The sequence below is a fragment of the Mercurialis annua genome, linkage group LG4 (genome assembly GCF_937616625.2).
Source record: "Mercurialis annua linkage group LG4, ddMerAnnu1.2, whole genome shotgun sequence".
Lineage (NCBI taxonomy): Eukaryota > Viridiplantae > Streptophyta > Magnoliopsida > Malpighiales > Euphorbiaceae > Mercurialis > Mercurialis annua.
This window is the reverse complement of record NC_065573.1, coordinates 36,453,971-36,479,724: the sequence shown is the minus strand read 5'-3', so window position 1 is coordinate 36,479,724 and position 25,754 is coordinate 36,453,971. Positions and strand designations below refer to the sequence as shown.

The window sequence follows — 25,754 nt, the reverse complement described above, 5'->3', positions numbered from 1 at the left end:
ACCATAAAACTATTGCAGGAAAATTAAAATTATAATCAAACTTCTCGGGTATCTAGGCACATTTGGAAAATTGAAGGATGGTAACGCCAAAGGTTGAAGCATAAGTTTTCACATAATACTGATATCTAGGAGTTGTAAGACAAACAGAGTTTATAAGATTGTATTTATAACAAAACAGGTCATGAATAGTAGCATGACATTTAGTACTCAGACACAAGAAAGAAAACCGCTCTCCTTATTCTCCGATCAAAACTACATGGACATTGTAAGATGGAGATGCGACTCCAAGAAGAGTCTCGATGCTCGATGCATTCACGGGCCAGGTTTCTTTTTACAGGTCCTCGGGGCCATTGATCACCTGGAGGGAAAAAAGATTAAATGAATTTTATTGTTACAAATCAAAGAAAAGTGACCATGATAGAAGAGAAAAGTAAGTTGAGGGACTGTTGGTACAAATTACATGAAGGCAGCTAACTGTTTTGAGAATTAAAATTTAGATAATGAAAACATATACCTTGTCCTCAATTGCAGCTTTATCAGGTATTTCCAATTTCACACCAGACTTTGCTGCAACGGTCACTTTACCCTGCGAACAAATTAAAGGGAATAGATTATAATTGTCCATTTATAAATTGAAGCAGGTTAAGCATATGATTACGAACAAATGTTTAGACCACTCGTACGTCAAGGCGCATGTATCACGTACCACCATATACAAATATAGGGAGGCCATCTTTATACACGACTGAATTTATAGATTTTGGTTTAATAGCAAATATCTAATCAAACAAATAATTGTTTATATGCAGTTATTATGTTCATGCATTCAAACATTAGGGTAATCGAAAGAGAGAATGGGTAATTATCATAAAGGGAATAAGTACATATAAAAGAAAGGGAAATCACACACCTTGTAATTCAAACAAGACTCGGAATAATTAGAGGATCGTTAAGCTTGATTACGGTTTTTCAAAGAGGAAAAAAGATGTTACGTATAGGGCAGCCATTATACACTACTTTATAACTACAGTGATGCTTTCGAATATAAGAAAAGAAATATTAAAAGCAACGGTGGTGCATGCAATACCTTGAGTGTAACGCCAGCGCCAAACCATACATCACCAGTCACCTTAAGGCTGTCAAGCTCAATGATGCTTGGAATTGACTTAAATCGACTCAAGAAATTGGCAACCTACGAAAAATAAAAGAAATCAAATGGTTTCCGAGATTAAATTTGTCTAGATAAAAACCAAACTAATCATTACCTTCTTAAATTCTGGACCCAATTCAATAGAAGGATTGGCAGGATTTTTCCTAGCTTTATTTCTGATAACAAAGCCATCTTCCAAGGTGTAAAGATCAGACTGCCAAAAACGATAACACGGCAATTTAGGCGTGTTCCAAACCTGGAGTAGAACTTGAATACAACAAATAGAAAAATAATGTTAACCTGGACAAGAAGTAAATCGGAAGTTGCCTTCACTGGAAGGAATCGGGATCGAGGAACATTAATACCAATTGCATGATCGAAAAACTGAATGATAAAAAGGGTAACATTAGTATCACAAAGAAAAAAGTCACAATGTCAAACTATCATAAATTTATGTCATCATGTTGTATGTGTAAAACGTACCCTAATAGCTGCACCAGCCGCAGTTTCAAGCTGAAGAACTTTGACTCCATCCACTTCCTGGAAATGTCAACTATTAGATGAGAGATTTGGACATCTAAAAACTGCAATAAGGCATCAAACAGCAGTCGAAAAGAAGCTCTCGACCAATAGAGAGTTATAAATAGAGATATACCTTTGGGTTAGGAATTATCTCCATCTTTAGTGCATCAGCTTCCACAAGCCTTTTAATTGCTGACAAGTTCACCCACCTATAAATAGCATAAATTATTAGTGCTTCATCAATGACTAATGACCAGTATTACATTAGAGTAATGATAGAAAAGTTGACTTACAAGTTGTTGGTATTGAAAATTTTGAACTTCTCTATTGACTTGAACTCGTCAACCTGTTTCAACATAATAAATTAAATTTCATAAACCAGGAAAACATATTCTACTAAAATATTATGAAAATGAAACATTATCTATAGAGGTCAAGGTACTTCTCCTGCTAAATTAGTACCACTTGCCCTTACCCACAAGCTGAAGAAAATAAATTGTAACTAAAATACTGCTAGATTTCCAGCGTAGAGATAGAAAGATAACATGATAGAACAAACTATCTATACAAGTACAAAGATAATGTCACACTTACATGCTCATTAGGAACCTGTGCAATTTCCAGTAACTGCATCACATAATCAGGAAACATAATTAGTCAATGCAAATCATCATGTGCACGGGTCTGCTAGATTAGATTATTATAATTTAAGCATTTGTGAGCAGATAATTCTCAATGATTCAATTTTTTTGTTCCTGATTTAATGAATGCCTGGAACAGCTTTTCAATTGTCTCTTCCCCATATCACTGTATAGCTACTCCTTTAATATATCCAAATTACTTCTATTTAACCAAAAAGCCATGGATGCCTAAGTAGGCTGCATTTTGCAATAGAAAAATAAAATGTAAAATAAATACTAAATGACATAAAAATTATATTAAGTTTCTAAGTAAAATTCAAGTTGAAACCATTCCTAGAAGAAATAAAACATGGGAAAACTACAAAAAAGAAAAAAATCCTGCAACTGCTAGGACAATGAGAATCATAAATGCAAGTAAACACTTAAACACTAACAGGAAAACCATGCAGTTGAGTTCTTTAAAATGTTGTGATCATTCAGTAAGCTCTTGGGATGTGTCAAAATTTATGGATGTTTTACGAACCTTAGTTTGTGGCTTACCGTGTGACATGTGGCAATTCTAAAAAAATATCATGGTTGATAAAAAGTTAACAACATATTCTGATGGGCTATGAAACAGCTTTCTACCTTAACTACAATTAAATTTTGAAGTTAACATGATTGAGAGTTTCCAATTCCTAGCTTGTCTTCAATGCTCTTGTATAAACTACCTTAAAAATAATACTATAAAATAAAGGAAACGTTCAAGTTTCAACGAAATTAAATTCTCCTAAAAATGCATGGTGGAAGAAAGAAAGGTTTTGGTAATGCCCGAGTCTCTTGCACTGACCGTAAGCATTCTCCTATTCACTACAATAATTTCTAGAAGTGCAGCATCCAATTACAATAAAACATGGGCTACAACCTACAATTTTTATTTATTTTTCAGATTCTCTCACAGTTCTAAAAATATATAGCATCATATTTGGAATTTAAGTTTAATAAAATTGAGAATATCACTCATCACGAGGTTTATATACAGATAAGTCCACTTTTTCTAGATTTATAAAAAAGCAGGAAGTAGAGAAATATTTCATGAGAGATACATACCTGAACCTTCCCTTCGTAAGAGATGAGGGTACCACCCTTTACATCTGCCAGGGTTTTGGGTGTCACCTACAAGAGTGTGAAAATATAAGAGAAAACATATTCAAGACATCAACAGCAATTAATTTGCTGAAGTCATCTCTCCTTACCTCCATGCAATACTCATTCTTGTTTCTGATCAAGTGATTTAAAATTTCTGTAGCATAGAGTCAAGGAGAATGCTTGAAAGACATAAGATCAAACATTTTCATCATTTACATACATCAGTAGAGTACAAAAGTAAATGGCAGAAACTGAACCACAATGAATTGCAAATCAGGATACTCAAATCAACAAGTGCACCAAGGTTATCTGAGTTGGCAACAAACACGTACTCTTTACCCTGTCAACCAGAGAAAGAAAAACAAGAGAAGTTTAAGTATGCTCGAGCAAAAGCTACTTGCACGCATCACAAAGGGTCGCGTATACTGTATCGTTCACCAACCTGAGATAATAGAGCATCAAGCTTGCCACTGTTCTTCAAGGACGGGAATACATCACCGTGTCCAGGAGGATACCTTCACGTACAAATTAATATAATTAGCATAAACAAAATAGCACTAACTAGGATATGTCAAAAACAAGATTGAAAAATACTTGAACAGTCCACAACTTGTTTGAGCCACTAACAGTAACATTAAAATACAGAAGGTGAACAATATAAATAGAAACTATACCATCCATCCTTGCCACTCTGTCCTTTCAATGGCAATGGTTGGAAATCCTCAACAACTAGGCGAGGATATTGACTCTGCATAGATCCAACACATACAATCACAACTCCATTCTTTTCATGTATGTTATTACTAGCATGGTCAAGTATTAGTACTATGTACCTGATTAAAAGTATGAATATCAACATTTGCTTTTGAGTACTTCTCAATGATCTAAGGAGAAAAAGACAAAGTTAATCCAAGGGTAACAACTATTAGCGAAAGAGTTGACGAGAAATGGAGTAAAGATCAAGATCTGGGACCTTCTGTGTATCATCGTGAGTGTTGAATGAGTTCATTAAAAGCAACGGAACATTGCACCCATACTTGGAATTGAGAGTCTACAATAATGTCAAAGTCAGTTGCAAGAAGTGATGAAACAACCCACGGATATAAATAAAACAAATTAAATTAAAGCAGAATAAAAAAGAAAAATCAACAACCTCTATCTGAATCACAATAAGATCAAGGAATGTCAATCCATTACGAACTTCAATGACAGACCTGCATAGCCAAAAAAAAACAAATTACATAAATTAAAACCACAATTATCGTCCATCACAGATCCACAAGCCACTATATTAGAAGAAAAAACCCAATACTTGGGTCCAGTGCATCCCATTGTTGTTCCGAGTCCTCCATTAAGCTTCAAAACAACAAGTTTATCCAAAAGACTCTTTGTTTCAGCTGGATCACAACAAGCCAGATGACAATTAGACATTTTAAAAGATAAATCAAACAGCAAAAAATTAAAAGAACATACAATTCAGTTCAATTGAATCGAACCGAATGATTTAAAAAGCATATTGATCTTAAATTAATGCAGTCACCTTCAGAAACAGGAGCCAAGCTATCATAAGGAACAACTACTTCATCAGTAGGTGTTTGAATCTTACTCCATTCCACCTCTTGTGCTTCCCCGCTTTAAAACACACAATCAAACAGTTCAAAAACAATAACTTAACAAATCTAAAAAACATTGATTAAATCTACTATAAACCTCGAAATCACTAGTAATTAAATTTAAAATTTAAATCCAAATCACCTGAGATAGCGAGCAACGAGATTAATGCATCCATTCTTCTCACTCTCACTACAAAAACAAATCAAATTCAGATCTAACACACATAAATCAATAAATAAAAAACTGATAATACATAAAAAAAACTGAATCCAATACCTGATTTGATTGAGTCCGGCAATAGAGGACTTGAGCTGAGTGAGCTTATCAGTAGCAGTAGCAGCCATTTAGAACTGTGATCTAAACAAACAGATACAAATATTAAAATGAAATGAATTACAAAGGTGATATGATATATGCGTACAGGATACACCAATGCTGCCCGAAATTCAAAGGAAATGTGTACCTGGCAAAATGTTAAGATTCAGAAGCGGACAAATTGAGAGATTGGATCGTGGCGAGAGTTAACGGGTGTGGACGGTGTTAGGATGAAGATGCTGAAGAGAGAATATGCAAATCGAATATAACGCACAGCCCATGGTAAAGCCTAATATATGGCGCCTCTTTTACGCGATATCGGACAGGTTTCGCTTGGTCTTTGGGTTGTTTTTATGATTTTTTTTTGTTGTCCGATGAAATTAGTTTTAATACCAAAATGAAAGAGGTTATATTAATTATAATTCGTTTTAGTTCATTCTAATTATTTTAAGAGCAAATTAATAAAACTCTCCGCATATATCATAATTGACATTTTGATATTTTTTGTTCTAAATTTTTATTTAACTATCTATCACTTTTAATTTCATTAACTATTAGGCTCTTATGTTAATTGGGGGTATTAAATCGTTAACAAAATTAAAAGTGAGGTATCAAATCGTTTGAAAGTGAGGAAAATTAATAAAAGTAAAAAAGTGAGGGACCAATTCGCTAATGAAATTAAAAATAGGATACCAAATTGTTTGAAAGAAAGTGCCAAAAATTAACAGATGAGTTTGATAGTTAACATAACTGAAAGTGAGGGAGTATTAAATAAAATTTTGAAACAAAAAGTATCAAACTGCTAATTATGATATAATTGAGGGGCTTAGAATAAATTATTCTTATTTTAATTAGGAATTATTATAAATCTGGTGCGTGAACTAGTTTAAAAATAAAAACTTAGTGTTTGAATAGAAATATATTACGATTTGGTGTTTGATTGTTAAAAAAATTAAAAATTGATGTTTGAACTTGCTAAAAAATTATAAATGAGTTTTCCCACCAAGTCATCTTTATGTCACAGGTTACCACTATAAAAAAGAGTAAATTTGGTTCATATAGTTTTTCAGAGAGCCGTACTGATTAGTACAAAAAGAAAAAATATTTTCAATTTACTTCATCTCTTTTAATTTTCAAATAAAAAAATAAATTTTTGAAATAGTATAGAAAACATTATTTGAAAAATAATTAATTAAATTAAGTTTAATTAAATTAGTTTAATGAAGATTCCAACCGACAATTCAGACTCTAATCATCTAAATTTATAATTATCAATTTGAACAATATCTATTTCAGAGTATATAACTAATAATGATGAACTTGGTTTATTAATGTCAACTCTCGATTGAAGTATTCATTAAAATGGCTTGATTAAAATTAATTTTATTAATTATTGTTCAAATAATATTTGTATACTATTTCAAAAAAAAATTGAGAATTAAAAATGATGGATTAATTTGATTTTTTTTTTTACTTATCGGCATGACTGCCTGAAAGTCTAGAAATCAAACTTATCTTTCTTTATATTTAAAAATCAGTTTAGTAACCTGTAACTTAAAGATGATCTACCAATGGGGGTTGGTTCAAGTGGTAAGCTGTTTGGTATCGATTAAGCAAGGTCTCAGATTCGAGTCCTTATGAATGCAGAAAATTTCCATTGGTAGACTCACCCACCATGCCAGGTGCGCGACGCGGGTCGGATCCGGATTAGTCAGGGCGATGCCGTAGAAACCGGATGGGCTTACCAAAAAAAAAAAAATTAAAGACGATATACTAAAATGACTTGTTTATAATTTTATAGCAAGTTCAAATGTCAATTTATAGCTTTTTAATAAGTTAAAACATCAAACCGTAATAATTTTATATTCAAATACTAAATTGTTATTTCCAAACAAGTTTGCACACCAAACTTATAATAATCTCTTTTAATTATATCTTTCACATTATAATTTATTTCTTTTTAGAATAATTATGACAAGAGATCTTGAGTGTCCAAAATAACAAAAGTATGGAGGATTGCAATTGAGTAGAGAGGATATTGCGGAGGTAGGTGATGATGTTAGAGCCTTAAAAGAGGTCCTTTTATAGCATTCAGGCTTTAGAATTAAAGCTCCCATAAAAATAAATATGCCCTCAAATGCAAAGATTAAGGAGACCAAAAAATATATTTTCTGACATTTTTTGGAGCTGGTCTCGAAGTGGTGTGAGCATACCAAAAGTGGTGCACTCGCACCATTTCTGTTGTGGAACTCTCAGTTAAGCTCACACCAAATGGTGCAAGCAGCCCAAAATTTAAGTTGTCCTTGCACTAGAGCTAGTGCTTGGTGCAAGCACACTGGCTTCGATGATGCCCAACTTCAAATTTTATAATCCTCAAGAGACACCTCATAATGAGTCGGTTATCACTCTATGGAAAATTTAGAATGTCTACTTTATTTATTATGAAGAACATGAATTTAATGGAAGTCTTGAAGTACCCTAAAATCTCCAATAAATATAGAGGGGTACAAATTGCAAGTTGGCACTTGAGCTCTCGATGCCCATCTTTTTCGGCAACCTCCAAAATAATTCAATTAAGTTCAAATATTTTTGATATCTTGCGTTTGATCCTGAAAATACTCCAGCTTAATAATAAGTTCAAAATGCTCCAAAAGATACCACAAATATATAATTATTAACGAAAAAAACACCTAATAAATAGGAGTATTCCTACTCTTATCAATGGTCATGTAATCTATTATACTTATATGTTCCATTAGATACTCATATCTTTTTAATACGGGATTTACATCACACTTGATATTCAACAATCTCCCCTTCAAATGCAAAATCTTTCCACATTAGATCGCTTCTCATAACTCGACTCTAGTCCGTGGGTATCCGGAGTGGCTAGCAAAATTTTCCGTGCTTTATATTTGGAGTCACCTTACAAGAGAAGAGGGTGGTATTGTTCAAAGTGGATTAAAGTTAGACCTGCTGATAATTTTTTTGGCACAGGCCACTTAGCTTCTTTAAGGGATGATCATATCATTGGATTTACAAACATGATGCTCTTCCAATTAGTTTGATTCCTTAGATTATGTATGATTAATGACTTGCATGAAGATCCTTATAGATGAAAGGTTCAGAATATAGCATAGTTTATATGTTTATCTCGATTGATGATTATACGTCACACATTAATAAATTATATTTATTATAATCTTTTAAATTTATAAATAATTTTTTAAACTTTCTTTTTCATTTATCATTATATATTAATGTCTTCGTTCCAAAATGACAAGCCATTCAGATAAACAGATGATTAAAAAAAATATGTATGATTAAGTTAGCTAAAATTTATTATTTTGTCTAAATTTTTATTCATATCCTTTAACATTTTTATAGATATGTAAATAATATATTGATGAATAATTCTTTTATTAGTGTATTTTACATTGTTATTAAAGATGATATATATTTTATGTTGAAATATGAAGCAATTAATTCTATTTGAAGATAACAATTCATATTTATTAGGGATGAGTAAAACTTTAGTTTTAAAATATTATTTTATACTCCATATAAAAGGTGATTTATAATTTGAGACGTCAAAAATAATAAAGTGTTCTATCTTTTTTTGTTGGGACGGAAGGTTTATTTTAATTTGACGCCGTCATTTAATTTTTTATATATTAACTTTTAGTTTCAAATATAATATTTATTTTTGATTGATTTTATCATGTTTATTTTATACAGTGAAGTTCCCGTGTTACAAGATAACTATTATAGTGATGTTTGCACTCAGATTTTATATTGTACTTTTCAATTAGTAATTGTTAATATGGTCCGCAATGACAACAACAATCAACGCCATTTTGGTGGAATGGTAGATGGCGAAACACAGGATTAATCTGGTCCTTCAATTTGTAATTTATGATCAAACAGCTCATTTTCAACTATTTTAATCAATTAATGTTCATATTTTCTATATTTTTATCGATTAAAAATAAATTGTGCAATATAAATAAGTTCGGAGACTAAAATGCCTCAGATTTATCCTTAATTAAACTAAAACCACAAACTAAAAATCGAAAATATTATTTTTAATTCAAAATAGTTAAAAGTAAGTTACTTTATCATGGCTCATAAAATTTAGAGTATTGTTATTAATGGGCAAATATTCATTTTTATCGGTGAAAAATAGTAGTAATATAATAACTTAACCCACGGCTAACTTATATTTTACTATGTTCTTATTCGGTCTTTAGATTCTAAAAAAAATTACTATTAAATTTTAAACTTTTTTGTGAAATGACGACATCAAAAACAATATGATCTTAGTAAACCGAGGTAGATCGTTTGTTCATGCTTCAAACGCATTTGCATGAGTTGTGTTAGGATAATGTTAATGTTGAGTCTCATCTATTAATTTAAACTTTTAACTGAATTAATTATTTGACATTATAAAATTAAAATTAAATAGACTTTTTTAAAATTAATTTTTTATTGAAATTACATTAAATAAAATATAATAGTTGGAGGATTTTTGGGTGGTTGTAGGTTTTTTTTTTAGAAAAAATGTTTGCTCCCTAGTTTGATAGTACTTTTTGGTCATATCTGGATCCTCAGATGATTTCATTTAGTTCTTAATCCTCCATAAAAAAATTCCAAGTTTTGATTTGTACAGCAGTCGTGCAAATACCGGTTTGATCTTTAGGGCTCATTCTTTTTTGAAAAAAATATTATCTAATCATATTAAGATATTGCTGTTTTTTAATAATTTTTAAATATTGCTGTTTGTATCCTAAATTGATAAATACTTTTTTTTTCTAAAAAGAAATATGAAAAGAATTATTTTTTAAATAAAATAAACTAGTTTATTAAAAAATAAAACATGCTGCTGCTAATCCATCTGCTGCTGCCACTTGATAGAAAATGAAGTAAAAAAAATGATAAAACGTGTAAAAACCTTCCTAATTTTTATTTTAAAATTGATTTGATATTTGAACTTTTAAGATATTTAAAATCATTAAGTGACAATTCAAAAAAACTTTTTTAATATTTTTGTGTTAAGTTGATGGGTGAATTGATCTCTTGTTCATTATATTAAACATTTAATTTGGGCATTGTCTATGGTTAAATTACTAGTTCAACAAGGGTATTAGCGGATTTAACAGTGTCAACTATTAGGTCAATTAGGTCAAATATTGACTCAATCAAAAATTCAGCCAAATTTTATTAGTTCAATATGATTGATTTGTATTTTCAGTTTTAAAATCAATTGGACCAGATAACTAACTAATTTTAAAAGAACAAAGGGTCAACGCACCTCCCTAAACTTGTGTCACTGGGTCATCTAACCCAATTTATACTTTTTTGAGCAACTAACCCCAAAACTCTTCATTTTCGGGTCAAGTAACCCATAATTGTATTTTTAAAACGCTTAAAATACAAATCGGAGGTGAGAGATGCAAAAAAGTAATTAAATACTTTCCTAATTGTTGCGATATAATTATCCTAAATCTGTTTTTTAAAATAAAAATAAAAATTATTGGGTTATTTGACCCAAAAATGAAGAGTTTTAGGGTTAGTTGCTCAAAAAAGTATAAATTGGGCTAGATGACCCCGTGTTACAAGTTCAGGGGGTGCGTTGACCCTTTGTTCAATTTTAAATTCAATCGGCCAATCTATTTTTTTAAAAATTACTTGAATTAAAAGATTAGTGAGCGTCCATCTATTTGGAATAAAAGTGGTATAACAATTAATTGAAAGTTAACAAGAGAATAGTTAATTTTAAATTATCATAAAAATAATTGATTTAAAAAAATTATAATACTAATAATTTGGACAAAGATATTGAAGATGATGCTTAGAAATTATATGCATCGTTCAAATATTGACATGCTTCCTTGTTTATTGAATAGTGTGGTATCTACAATTCAATAAAATATGAGCATGGTGCATAGTTTTTATTTATTAAAATGATATTAATACAAAAATATCATAAAAAAAATCCCACCCAATAAAATGTATGAATAAATGAACTGAAAATTAATAGGATAATAAGTCAATAAATTTAAAATAAAAAATTAAGACAATTAATATAAAGAAAATAACGAAAAATGAGAGCCACAACTTTAAGGTGACTGGCCCTGTGACCCATACGCAAATAAAGCACAGAAGAAATATGGGACCCATGCCACACCATCTCCCAAAACAAACTCAAGCAACATATCAAGATAGATCTATATTCTACATCTTACCTTTACGTTTTTTTCTTCTTCTTTTGCAACGATAAATTGTTTATACAACACACAAATTACATCGTCATCAATATGACGAATGATATAATATAATATCAACATTATATTGTCTCAATTTTTTTAAATAGTTTTAGTAATTCTTTAAATTTTTTAATTGTTTTTCAATTTTGTACCTCATCTTTGACCGCTAGAATATAAGATCATAAATATCTCACTATTATTATATATTTAAAATAATTATTAAAAAAAATGGACATGATCATGTAATTCAACCGGTTCGGGCATAAATTAATAGTCACATTAGTTCAATTTTTAAAAAAAAATTGAAATAACAATTCAATCGGGTTGAACTGCACAAAAATTATATAAATTGGTGATTCCATGAATCAATTAAACTGTAAAAGAATTAGGCAATTTTATTGATCTTATTATTATTTATTCGAACAAATTATAGAATTTAATATATAGGTTTTAACTGTGTTATTTATAAATATTGTACATTTTTTTTAAATATATATATTTAATAGGTTAATGCTATCATATAACACAATTTTTCGCGTTTTTTTATTTTAAGTACAAACTACAATTTTCTCATCCATAAGCACAATTTTTTCAAACTTTTCATTATATATCCCGATATGCATTTTATGCTTTATTGTTTTTTGTAAAAATGACGTCATTTTTTTGCCCTGTAAATGACCAAAACGACGTCGTTTAGACATTTGTACTATATATACCACATAATGAAAGAAAGGTTACGCTATTAGGTGAAATGAGACGTTTTGTAGCTTGTTTAAATCGAAAAAAACGTGATCGCTGTATGATGACATTAATGCTATATAATATAATATATAAGAACATAATTTTTTTATTTAAACCGTTGAAACGATTTAATTGGCTAGACCTTGAAAAAATAGTTACTCCAATTATATTATATGTTCTAATTTTAAATTCATGGTTATAATAAGGGTTAATGTAATAAAAATTCACAAACTTTACACGCTGACGTGTCACTCATTCATTGGTTAAAAATGACTTACACCTCAGCAATTGTACCAATGAATGAGTGTCATGTCAGCACTGTGTGTGAATTTGAAAATAAATGAAAGTTAGTGTATTTTTATGAGAAATTTTAAATAATATAATTAAATCAAAAAAAACGTGTAAAGTTTGTGAATTTTTATGATATTAGCCCTTATAATAAGTTAAGTAACTAATATTATAAGAATTATTGTCCCTTTTATACTAAATTATTCATATTTAAAAAGAAACCGAACTTTTCCTTTTTTATTCTCCCTATTTCAATATGTGTAATTGTGAAATCAAACATCATTTATATTTGACCTAATCACTCAAAAACCCCTCATCTTTAGAATTTTTTTCAATTCCACCCCGACGTTGAAAAATTGTCAATTTTACCCACTTTTGAATTTTCCGTTTTCAATTGTACCCCAATTTTTTAATTTTTGTTAATTTGTTTACTTAAATGATGAAATCATTCAATTAACTAAGTCTAAAGATGAAATTAAATTCTTTTTTCTTCAAAAAATACAAATAAGTCCTTTATTATTAAAAACTAACTAAAACCATAATCAAATTAACACTAATTTAAATTCTTAATTAATTTAACTAAATTTAAATAAATTTTAAAAACATACAATTAATATATGCTAGGCATGGAGGATGTTTTTAAAAAAAAATTCAAGTAAAAAAGACGTTAATTTAATATTTCAGGGTACAATTGAAACACAAAAATGCAAAATAGAATAAAATTGACAAATTTTCAACGTCAGAGTATAATTGAAAAGGGGCTAAAAGGTCGGGGTTTTTTTAAGACATTAGGCCTTTATATTTTATCATTAAGTTTGAATATGAGATTTGCATAAATGTGTGTTATCAATTTTATGGCTCTGGTCTTATTCTGTCCCGTTTAAAAAATATATTTTATATTTATACACGCATTCTATCCTAAATTAATAGGTATTATTTTAATTTCCATTTATCTCAAATTATAGGCATCAGATATTTATTTTATTAAGTAATTGTCAAACATACCCTCATTAATTATATAAAATATCTTAGAAAAACTATAAAAAGTTAAAAATAAAAATTGTCACTATATTAAATGAGGGCATGTATGATATATTTTTATATATTAACTCATTTTATTTAGAAAACCTAAATTTCTTAATATCCGTATTTATCCTAAACTGCCTATCAATTTGGGACGGGAGGAGTATCTTATTTAAAAATTTATATAATGTTTTAATGGAATTTTATATGAGACTTTTTTTATTTTTTTATTTTTAAAATAAATAAACTAAACAATAAATACAATGTACAAATCATCATTAATAAAAATAGCATAAAATAAGAATTTTAATAATAAAAAATCCTCATCTTTTGTATTTTCTTATTTAAACACATAAACTTTTCACTTTTTAGCATAAAAAATTATGTTTTTTATTTTGCAACATTTGTAGTCAAAGTATTTATACGATGTCGCTTTTATCATTCAAAACTGTCAAAACAATTAAAATAAAATTATTTATACTTTAAAAACACTTAAAACGACACTAAACCGTATGATGAGAAATTTGAAAAAGTTGTGATATGAGGTGAGATGTTTGATATATTGTGCTTCAACTGGAAATAAAATAAAGATATTTTACGATAATAACAAAAATTAAGTAATTATTATTATTTTTAATTTATGTGTAAAAAGTATATTCCATTTGCTATCTGTATGAGATTTGTCCGACTTCCATAGAGATTAGTCTGAATATAGATAGTTTAAAGATATCTTGGTAACACAGAATCATGAAGAAACACTGCTGCAACACAGAATTCATCAAGCTGACAGAATTCACCAAGCTGCTACCTTTTCTATTGACAGCTCATTTCCAGCTGGATTACAGCTCATTTAGCATGTGAGAATAGCTCATTTAAGCATGTGAGAAACGGTTATTGTATTTTCTCTATAAATAGAGAATTGGTTTTTGTAATTAGATTTAAGTTTGTAATCTACAAAACTTCAATCAATATAGTCTCTGTTCTCTGTTTGTTTTCTGATATGGTATCGGAGCAGGTCCGAGCCCGGGATCAGGTGTTGCCGCCGGTGTTGCCGCCGCGATTCAGTTTTATTGTTTCTTCTCCGGTTAACTGATCTGGATGTCCAGTCCCAGCAGTTCCGTGATTTTGATTTCAGTTTATTCTCCGTTGTATCGATCTGGATGTCCAGCCCCAGCGATCCGGATTGATTTCAGTTTATGAATTTTAAGCTCTGCTTCGGTATATCTCAGTATTGAATTATTGCTATCAATAATTTCAACTTTAATCTCATACTACAAGTTCAATTTCAAGTTCTTATCATTGCTATCAATGATTTTCGGCTTCAATTTCAGGTTCTTTTTGATCAATTTTGATAAGTTTCAATTCATTATCGGTTTAATTTCAAAGTCTTAAGTTCCGGTTCAGTTCATCGCTATCAATTGAATTTTTTTTATCGTGATTGTCAGCTTCAATCTCAGATTCTTTGTTCAAATTTCTTTTATGTTTCAGTTAATTTCAAATTCTTGTTATTGATCGTTCTTAATTCGACCTGTTTTTCCAGTTCTCATTGATTTGGATTAATTTTCCTTATCTCTTTGTCATCATTTGAGTTTTAATGTCAAATTAAAATCAGTTCAATTTTTGTTCAGTTCAACATTAATTCTCTGTTTTTCAACTTTTCTTGATTCCTGGATTTTCTTAGATTTACATCATTGTTTGCTTTAGGATGTAGCTATAGTTGATTTGCGGTATTCTGATCTAACATTTTGGACAAGCTGTATAAGAACAGAAATTAGAACTTGTGAAACAAATAAGTTTTCAGTCTTGTTCACTTTGTGTTTGATTAAATTCCTCAATGAAATAATACTCACTAAGGCATGAAAAGGCTGCTGCACACATGAGTCAAAATTGATGGAACATTATGGTTGTATGGTGATATGCTGGAAGGAGCTGTTTACATATGGTGTTATGGTGCCATACTTCATGTTTGCTTCTGTGATGCACCAAGCAGAATTTAAAAGGCAGAGTGTTGGTGGTGTGATATTCCAGATTTTCTATAATCTTCTTTATCAAGCTAGGCATATTTGGCACATATGCGCAGCTTGAGGGGGGCTAACAGAGATCAAAGATGATGCCTACATTGTTACGGTTTGATGCCTACATTGTTACTGCCTATTTTCAGCTGCTCTTGTGTGAGTTTTTGCTTGATGAAGATTATTTCTGCTGCCGCAAAACTTTTTTTTTTGTAAAATTGTTGCTTTATCAAGCTAGACATATTAAATACATATGTCTAGCTTGAGGGGGATAACACAGAATCATGAAGAAACACTGCTGCAACACAGAATTCATCAAGCCGACACCAAACTGCTACCTTTTCTATTGACAGCTCATTTCCAGCTGGATTACAGCTCATTTAGCATGTGAGAATAGCTCATTTAAGCATGTGAGAAACGGTTATTGTATTTTCTCTATAAATAGAGAATTGGTTTTTGTAATTAGATTTAAGTTTGTAATCTACAAAACTTCAATCAATATAGTTTCTGTTCTCTGTTTGTTTTCTGATACTCGGCTTATAGTTGAGACTCGTATAGGATGATTAAATAATTATTATTAAATATTATTTTTAATTATTATTGAGTATATTTTTACTCTATGAATTATCTTATGTTTTAGTCTATCGCTATTGTTTTTTTTTTTTTTAGGAATTGCTGTGAAAATTGATGTTGTCATGTTGAGCCTCTCGTTCCAATGTTGACTAGAACCCTCCACGTTCATTGCCACCTAAATGGCTTTATGGTGCCAGCCAGCCAGCCAGCCAGCAGCATTTTCTTCTCTAACTTTCCCCATATTTCTCTTTCTTCTTCCTTCAACTTATTTTGGCTTGTCTAGATGCCAATGCCATCCATATCTTATCTTCATTCCTAATCAAATTATTACATTTACATTTTTTTCTCTTTAAGCTTTAACATTTTACTCCTTGCGATCTCTTAATTATTTTTGTATTACATTAAATCTTTAAACTATCTTTTTCTTATTTAACCTTTTATTATAATTTTCTTTTGCCAATCTAACCACTTTTTGTCTAGAATGATAAACATTTTCAAACGTTTAAAGTTCATGAAGGAGAACTAAATTGTACTAAATTGTACCAATTTTATATATTTTTCAATTTTATCATGCTGTTTATTTTTTTTTTTATAAAAATACATCAATTTTTTTTTTAAAAAATTCATGCACAATATTAATATGGCATTTATGCATTAGTTAACAATGACCTCCAACTCAGCAAATTAAACCAATGAATGGATGTCAACTCAGTACCGTGTATGGATTTGAAAAAAAATAAAAATTGGTGTATCATTATAATAAATTTTAAAATATGTGATTGAATTAAAAAAACGTGCAAAATAATAAATTTATGATATTATGTTTATATTATATTAGAGTGGTTTCTATTTAAATAGTAGTAATTCTCCACTGATTGCATATTCATTTTGATTAGTGGATAATTATTTTTACGGTCCGCCAATGTGTGTTTAACTATGAATCAAGTAAAGTGTTATTTGTTTATTTTTAATGTGTCCTTGTTTGTTGAATTAAATTAAAAAAAAAATCATTTAAACTCCTAAGGTTTGTGTAGGTTAAAATAATTAAAACTTATAAAAATGAATATAAAATCAGTGGAAAACTACTATTTAAATAGACACCACTCTAATATAATATAAATATAATGTCATAAAAATTTATTATTTTGCACATTTTTTCAATATAATCATATTTTTTAAAACTTATTATAATGATACACTAATTTTTATTTTATTTTTCAAATCCACACACGGTGCTGAGTTACACCCATTTATTGGTCTAATTTGCTGAGCTGGAGGTCATTTTTAACTAATGTATAAATCCACATTAATATTCTGTATGCATTTGAAAAAAAAAATTGATGTATTTTTATAAAAAAATAAACGGTTTGATGAAATTGAAAAATATATAAAATCGGTAAATTTTTATATTAATCCTATTATATAGCATTTAAATGAAGCACTCATTGTTAATTTAATTTTTTTATATAAGATATAACTCAAAAGGATCAAAAACCAACAGAGAAGTCACATGGAAATCGACCACCTTTCGTAAAAAAATTATACTAACATTTAGTGTAAATTAGTTCTAATTACATAATTATAGTCATGTAAAAATAATTTTAATAACCAAACCTTTTTATCTATGGTCATTAATAGTTGAATCCATCAAACTAGTATAAACACTGACGGAAGATGGGGAAGATATATGAGAGTGTTATTGCCCCCTCCAAATTTAAAAATTGTTAAAATTAATATCAAAATCTTAATATTTTACAATTTAACCTTTTTAATTTTTAATTTGTCTACTTTATATACTATTGATAGATCAACATTTGATAATGATAAAATAAAACATTTTATTTTAACAAAACACTATTGATAACATAAAAATGGATTCAAATTAAAAAAAAAGAATAATTTTATTAAAATAAAAAATAACCATATTAATTATTATTCTGAAAACAGCACCACCAAATTTTTATTTATTTAGAGTGATTATTAAACAAATGGATATGTTTTTTTTATGCAAGACAAAAAATTAGCTACTTAACATAAATTGCAAAAAATACCCCAATCCGTTCAAATTTAAGTTTGGTTAGACTTAAACCAAGTTCACTTTTGGGGACAAGTTAGGCAATAATTTGAATGTATCATGAGCTTTTAATCTAATCATATATCACTAATCAATCAATGTGCTATTAGATTTGGAGATCAAAATTCAACCTTAATATATTAAAAAAAATTAAATAAAAAAGCACATCACGCTCAACCACTGAAGTACAAATCTAGAAGTATAAAAGAAATAAAAATAAATAAATAAAAAGAGTACATTATAGTCAAATAAGAACGACCCTATTGTATCCCAATATAATAAACAGAAACCCTAAAAGCGAGAAAGAAAATATGTGGCTACAAATATTTGGGGAATAAAAATAAAACAGAATAGAAATAGAAACGAATGGCGTACAATAATCCATATCCTTTCACTTTCCCTTTTTTTCTATACCAAAAAGTACGCGTGGCGGCCTTGATTAGTAAGGGCGGCCAGTGGATCTGACGTGGCGAAAAGTGCATACAATGTCTACCTGAAACATCTTATCTTTAATTAACAATAGTTTCCTACTAATTAGATAAATTTAATAAAAATATTTCTTTTGTATTTATTAATTTTTATTAAAAATATTTTTATATTTTTTGAAGTGATATTTATAATATTTATTTTTTAATAGAAAGAAAATATATTCTATAATTATCTATTATGAACATGTGTCACCTTCTGGTGTCCCTTTTTGCAATCCAGAACTATTGGTTTGCCTGTTTTCTCTCACTCTTTTGTTATTTTTAAAGGCTGGAGATATTTTAGCTTTTCTCCTAGTCACAAAATATCAAAAATGATTATTTTTTTCATTTCTTTTTAAGATATATACTCAAATAAAATATCCTTATCTTGTTTTCTGTCTATTACCTATACTCGCGATATAGTTCTGCTTCTCTACTCGCGCAGTTACACCAATCATTTTTCGCTTTGTGGTACCTAATCTTCGTTTTGATATTTACGTGTGGGTCACCACCGCTGGATTTCTCCTTATTTAGAAAATCAAGAAATAAATCAACTTTCTATTTATTATAATTGAATATGCTCTTAGTAAATATTGCCTATTGATATGAGTTAGGTTTATTAAATCAGCAATAAAATTCGATTATTTGACATGGAAATTATAAAAAATAAAATAAAAATAGTTACAACATAAATTTTAACGGTTTAATTTTATAGCGATTTAATCATATTATTCAAAATGTTGCAAAATAAATTCAAACGTTTTACGTATTTTCATTTTGCAGATCCAATCTATTTTTCGGCAATTCTGTCCTCTTTTTTAGATTACAGAGTGCAAAAACGTAAAATTTTAAAATTTTAGAATTTGTAATTTTTTTAATACATCCTGAAATTTACTATGCCAATAAGATACATGGCTGCCAAATATGCATAAAGTTGTAAAATGCCAAAAATAAAAAATGACATTAAATCGCAATAAAATTGAAATGTTTGGAATTGTTTTTCCAATATTCCATAAAATAACACATCATAAATTGCACCAAATAAAGTTTAAACGGAAGATATAAATTCTATAATATATGATGCGTTAGTAAAATATAAACTGTTTCACTTATTTTTAGCTTAAATTATTTTAAATATGAATAAATAATTTAAAAAATTAACAAAACAACATAACAATTTCCCTATAATTCAGGTAAATTTAAATAATTTTAAAATAAATAAATATCAATTATACTAAAAGATGTATTTAATAAGAAATATTTTCATTATTTTTTTAAAATAATTTATACTAAATTTTCTAATGGAAGTAAATTATTTATGCTAGTTCAAAAGGATTTTTTAAAAGTAATTTATAAAATTTATTCGATCAATATTAAATATTTGTTTACTTCCTTTATTTAATTAATAATAAATATTTATTTATTTATAATTTTTAAATTAAAGGTGAATCAACTTAATTTGCTAGCTTTTATTCATTTATCTATTTATTTTAATTGATGCTATATATAATTAATATCTTATTTAACTCAAATTGACTAATTCAATGATTTGGTTCTTTTAGTAATTCAACTAATTTGATTTAGTTAAAATATAAATTTTGGCATGTTTGATTAAAAATCTAAAAACTAGAAATTAGAAAAAGTTCCTTGACTTCAATCTAAGCTGACCAAATACAAATTTATAATTAGTTTGATATTCTTCCAGTTTGGAGATATTTTATTATGACTAGTAATTTTACTTTTTGCATTTAAAATTGAGATTAATTAATCAACTCATATATCATGCAGATAGATATTCTATTGACATTAATCATCTTTTACCAAAATTCATTACACTAAAAATTGCTACAAACCTCCAAAATTTACCGCTTCAATGTATTTGACATTATAAGTCGGAGAATATCCATTAGGATCATTGTATTTAACACATAATTTACAAAAGTGAATTTGACTAAAGGCTATGAACATTAGATATAATACAAGTTTATTTTTTCAGTTTAATTAATATCTTTTATTAAATTACTTAAGGAGTAGAGATAATAAAATTACTTTTTTACTTAATTAGTGGCCAAGCATTAATTTTTACCCATGTGAGAAAAATGAGATTTTGACTGTAGACTGAAGCGCAGTTTTCTCACAGCAATACAACTTCTAGAAACATAAATAAAAAAATTTACTGCTTTTACTACAGCAAATTTTACCTTTATCATTTCCAATTAAAAACCAGCCACAAATAAAAATCCACATGAAAAAGCGAAAAATGGACATGCAACGTGTCATTAAAGTAGTGGAGAGTGTAGAACTGAAGGGAGAGTAGCTGCGAGTATAACAAAAACAAAGCTATTTATCGCAATATTTTAAAATAAAAAAAGAAATAATTAATGATAAGGACATAGACAAACGAAACGCCACGTGGAATAGTTGTCTTTCGACGTGAGCCACAAGATTCCACGGAATTCTCCAGATTTCTAAAATTTAATTTCGAAATAATTTCAATAAATATTTACATTCTGACGTGGCATCTTCTCCTTTCTTCTTCACCTTTTTAATATTTTTATTTTTAATTTACAAAAAGCCAAATAAGACTAGAGAGTACTTTACTTATTTTCCCATTACTTCTCCCTTCTCTGTTCCTCTGCTTAAAGCTCTCTGTCTTCTTACAATTTTTTTTACTTAAGTTTCTTGTTCAAAATCTGGGTTCTGCTTTAATTATTTGTTGCTGACTAGATATTATTCTCAGGTAAAAATTTGCAGCCTCTTCTTTTTTCTTGCTTTTTAATCATTTAGAAGTTTGAGATTTTGGTTTGTTAATTTGTGGATAATTTTTTTGGTTGGATCAGGGTGTTTTGACTACTGTAGCTGCAGAAATTGGTTGATTTGAGGAGAAAGAGAAAAGAAAAGGGGACGGAATATAATTAATTAAAGATTGGTGGCGATAAAGGTTATAAAAAAAGATTGTGAATTTTATGAGAATTTGGCTTGATAATGATCTGTCTGAGATTCATAGAGAGACAAGTTTTGTAGCATTTGGAAGTTTGCAAGAGATAAAAGATTTTGTTTTTTTGGAGAAGGGGATCTTGTTAATCTTGTTTGGTATTGCTGCTATCTCCTGCTATGGCTGTTCAGGTTTGTAATTTCACTTTTTATTTTATTTTTCCATTTTTGTTGGTTTAAACAAAAAATATTGGGCTTTACTTATCTTTAGTTATTCAATTAATTTTAAGAGAAATTGATAAAGAGAGGAAAAAAAAACCAGTTAATTTTGTTTTTTTGAGAGAATTTGGTGAAATAGATCTAAAAGCATGATTTTTGAGATTTAATTGCTGGTAATAACTTGTGTGACCTGCTATAAAGTGTTAAAGCATAACTGTTTTGATGATGCTTCATGTTTTCTCAAGATTGAGTGGTCTGTTTCTGTCTATGTAAGCAACTTGCAATAATTTTCATGTGATTGTATTTTTGTTGGGAGTGCGAAAAGAAAAAAAAGTAGCAGGTGATTTTCCTTTTGGTGATTACTGATCTTTATTGTAATTATTTCTGGTCTAGGTTTTTGTAGGACACTGGGATGTTTCATTTCAGTGATGTTTGATTTTTTTAGGTTTTTTGGATTTGGCTAGTATGAATTTTAACTAGTATGCAGTTCTAATCAGTTTACTTTTACACTATCTCAATGAAATGTAGTGAATTGTTTGTGATTATGCTGAAAATGGGTGGACATGTTTCTTAGTTTTGCTGTTCCTTTGTTATTATAGGATCAGTGTGGCGGAAACGGGTCGAATATAGTTATTCCAGCAGGCAATGGAATGTCAGCTAATACTGGGCTGCATACTGTAACTAGTGCTCAGATTAAGGAGCAGTTTAGCTGTGTGGATGATTTCTCACCCAAGGTTTTTATTCTGCGCTATTATACTCGGTTGGCTTTTGTCTAATTGGTGGTGGTCTCTTGAGTCTTTTTCTAATTAATTGCTTGTTTTTCATTGTTGATTAGGCTAGAAAACCTTACACGATTACGAAACAACGAGAGAGATGGACTGAAGAAGAGCATAAGAAGTTCCTTGAAGCTTTAAAACTTTATGGTCGAGCTTGGAGACGCATTGAAGGTACAATCGGGAGAGATGTTATGTTAGTTGAGTGTATTTATGTTCTGTCTTATTGAGTTGCTAATAATTTTGTTTGTTTCCATCACAGAGCATGTAGGCACCAAGACCGCAGTTCAAATTCGAAGCCACGCTCAGAAGTTTTTCTCTAAGGTCTCTAATACCAGTTCCCATTCTCTTCCATAATTTATATGTGCCCTGTATTAAAGTAAGTTCTATTTTCTCAGTGATCCTACGGCGTGTAAACGTTGTTAAAAGGGTTCACCTAAAATGCGTGTATATAGTTCTTAACTCTGTTTTGTGCTTGATATAGGTTGTGCGAGAAGGAAGTGGCAGCAACATAAGTCCCGTTGAACCAATTGAAATTCCTCCTCCTAGGCCAAAACGGAAACCGATGCATCCCTACCCTCGCAAAATGGCGCATACGCTTAATAAAGAACTTGCATTACCAGAGGAGCCATTGAGGTCTCCATCGCCGAACTTTTCCCTTTCAGAACAAGAAAATCTATCTCCAACTTCGGTGTTATCCGCAGTTGGTTCAGATGTACTTGGTTCTGCCGATTCAAATACACCAAACCGTAGCTTATCACCTGTCTCATGTGGCGGTGGTTCTCATCCTGCTGATTTTGCAACTTTTGAACCTAACTTGACTGCTGAAGATGATGGATCGCCATCACTTATCCCATCAACAGCTGATGGTCGCAGTGAGCAATCTCCAAAGGTAGCAGCTAAATCCTTATCAAATCAAAAAATTTGAGCTTCTAGTAAATTTAATTTTTTTTAAAGCTTTTCAGTTTTTTGATTAGTCTTTGCTATTTATTTGAAGGTCACAAAACTTGAATTGTTTCCGGAAGAAATCGACTTTCCTGAAGGTGGTCTAGTCGAGGAAACAGCAACTCGGAGTCTCAAGCTGTTTGGAAGGACTGTATTAATTACCGAATCCCACAGACCATCTTCTCCAGCTATTGGAAATTCCAAGCTAGACGCGAACGACGAAAAACCTGTGCACCCAGTGCCACGGAAATTCGCGGAGACAGAACAACATTCTGGCAACGGAGAATGCAACTGGAGTCGGACCTCTCAAGTAGCACGAGAAGCCCTATACTACTTGCCAATCCAGAAAGAAAACACCAACACAATGGAAGCTGGTTCAGCCACTCCATTGCCGTGGTGGGATTTCTACGCAGGAATCCCCAAGCAGAAGGCTACAAAAGAACACATGGATTCCGATGGCGAAGAAAAAGAAATCCAAAAAGAAGGCTCGGGGACTGGTTCCAATTCGGGATCAGTAAACGATGGGGAGAATGTAGATAAAAACATGGACTGCGAGACAGAAAGCCGACACGAGACAAAAGAGCTATATCCATCAGTAAGTTTAAAAACAGGTTATTCTTCAAATAGAAGTATGAGAGGTTTTGTACCGTATAGAAAACGCGCAGCAGCGGAAAGAGACAGTCAGTCGTCAACAATTACAATGGAAGAGAGGGAAGAACAAAGAATTCGGCTGTGTTTGTAGCAGTGAGATAATCTAACCAGTTGAAGAGGTAAACAAGCTTAACTCTTGAACAATGGCAAATTCAGTTGCTGGATAACTCAAGATAAATGTGAGAGATGAAGAGAATGGAGCTCAACAAGATGAAATTCTCTGCAACTTTACTATTAAATTACTTGCTTCATTTTTACTATTATATTTTTGCCTTCAACTGTCTAAATCTTTAATTACAACTTTTTAATTTTGCCCCCTTCAATTTTTTTTTCCCTTTATGGTTATGTAATCCTTAATATTCTTTCTTTACTTCTTTGAACAGTGAATCCCTTAGCTCCTCTTTTTATTTTCTTGGTCTTTTGTACAGTATTTGCTGAAAAGTAGTGCTCCTTGTAACTCTGAATGCTATTGGTAATGCAAATAAAAGCTAGACCCAATTTTATTATTTGCAGATTTTATTTTTTCTAATGTATTCACCATGTAAGGATCAAGTTACAATTAGCTTCTATGATTAAAATTTATTAAGTTGGTTATCAAGATTCAAGACTTCATTCCAAAAAATAGGAAGGAAGCAAATATAAATGGCTCATATAATCTTTTCCATACCTTTCAAAAAAAAAAAAATCTATATGTTTGGTTGTCAGTTTCTGGATGTGGTATTTTTTGGGAGAGAAATGATGGAAGGTTTTATTCTCTTTTTTTCTTTTTACTTATCATGGGGGAAAGGAATTTAAATTTTCACGCCATCTTTCAGTTTCAACTAAACTTTTTTAAAATTAAACTTGATCAAGTTTTCTGTTTTTTTTATTTATGGATTAAATTTTTAAAATTATCAACTTTAACATATTTTTTAATTTCAATTTCAATTAAAATCAAAAAAGTTTAAATAGTGCCCTTCTAATTGTTTCATATTGACCAATTTGTCTTTCTAATATCAATAATTTCAAACATGAAACAATACGTAGAGCTTATTTAAATTTTTATCAACTTCAGTTTAGACAAATAACTACAGTCAATACTGAAGACTGAAAATAAACTAAATTTATAAAATTTGAAGTTTGTACTATAAATAAAAAAATTAAATATATTTCAATTATAAAACTTTAAAATTTTAATGAAGTTACAATAGTAGAATGGGCAAGTGGCTCATTAATACACTTAGCCGGCCCAGGTAGAAGAGCAACCCAGTAGAATGGGCAAGTGGCTCTTAGCCCACCCTGGTAGAAGAGCGACCCAGCTTTGAGTAGACCCACGTTAAGCTGTCCTTTCCACGTTCCGTGTTTCGCACAGCCACCCCTTAGTGTCCCACTCTTTCATTTCTATTTTATTTTTACATTTTGGTATTTAGAGTTACCAT

At 29.7% G+C, this 25,754-nt stretch overlaps 2 protein-coding genes across 2 annotated transcripts; one reads left to right on the top strand and one right to left on the bottom strand.

The window, feature by feature from the left end:
• Positions 1–93: 93 nt before the first annotated feature.
• Positions 94–5,685, bottom strand: LOC126677523 (UTP--glucose-1-phosphate uridylyltransferase). The gene is made up of 22 exons (XM_050372186.2): positions 5,519–5,685; positions 5,332–5,412; positions 5,197–5,244; positions 4,982–5,073; positions 4,754–4,838; positions 4,595–4,655; positions 4,415–4,492; positions 4,275–4,325; positions 4,116–4,189; positions 3,884–3,956; positions 3,724–3,781; positions 3,549–3,595; positions 3,403–3,468; positions 2,267–2,299; positions 1,966–2,018; positions 1,806–1,881; positions 1,634–1,690; positions 1,451–1,534; positions 1,266–1,364; positions 1,088–1,192; positions 515–586; positions 94–358 (listed from the first exon to the last, which is right to left on the bottom strand). Exons 2-22 carry the CDS (start codon positions 5,397–5,399, stop codon positions 332–334), a joined length of 1,407 nt encoding a protein of 468 aa, XP_050228143.1. The 5' UTR covers positions 5,400–5,412; positions 5,519–5,685; the 3' UTR covers positions 94–331.
• Positions 5,686–21,402: 15,717 nt separating this feature from the next.
• On the top strand, positions 21,403–24,842 carry LOC126679313 (protein REVEILLE 1). Its single transcript, XM_050374312.2, has 7 exons — positions 21,403–21,554; positions 21,655–21,940; positions 22,567–22,701; positions 22,803–22,914; positions 23,003–23,064; positions 23,225–23,632; positions 23,738–24,842. The coding sequence occupies exons 2-7, from the start codon at positions 21,929–21,931 to the stop codon at positions 24,425–24,427; spliced, it is 1,419 nt and encodes a 472-aa protein (XP_050230269.1). The 5' UTR covers positions 21,403–21,554; positions 21,655–21,928; the 3' UTR covers positions 24,428–24,842.
• Positions 24,843–25,754: the final 912 nt, after the last annotated feature.

Excerpts from the sequence above, each read along its gene's own strand:
- LOC126679313 (XM_050374312.2), top strand. Across the intron at positions 22,915-23,002 it reads AGCTTGGAGACGCATTGAAG|AGCATGTAGGCACCAAGACC; the intron begins GTACAATCGGGA and ends TTTCCATCACAG. Across the intron at positions 23,065-23,224 it reads CTCAGAAGTTTTTCTCTAAG|GTTGTGCGAGAAGGAAGTGG; the intron begins GTCTCTAATACC and ends TGCTTGATATAG.
- LOC126677523 (XM_050372186.2), bottom strand. The coding sequence starts at position 5,399 with ATGGCTGCTACTGCTACTGATAAGCTCACTCAGCTCAAGTCCTCTATT. Across the intron at positions 3,782-3,883 it reads TTGATGCTCTATTATCTCAG|GGTAAAGAGTACGTGTTTGT; the intron begins GTTGGTGAACGA and ends TCTGGTTGACAG. Across the intron at positions 587-1,087 it reads GCGCTGGCGTTACACTCAAG|GGTAAAGTGACCGTTGCAGC; the intron begins GTATTGCATGCA and ends ATTTGTTCGCAG.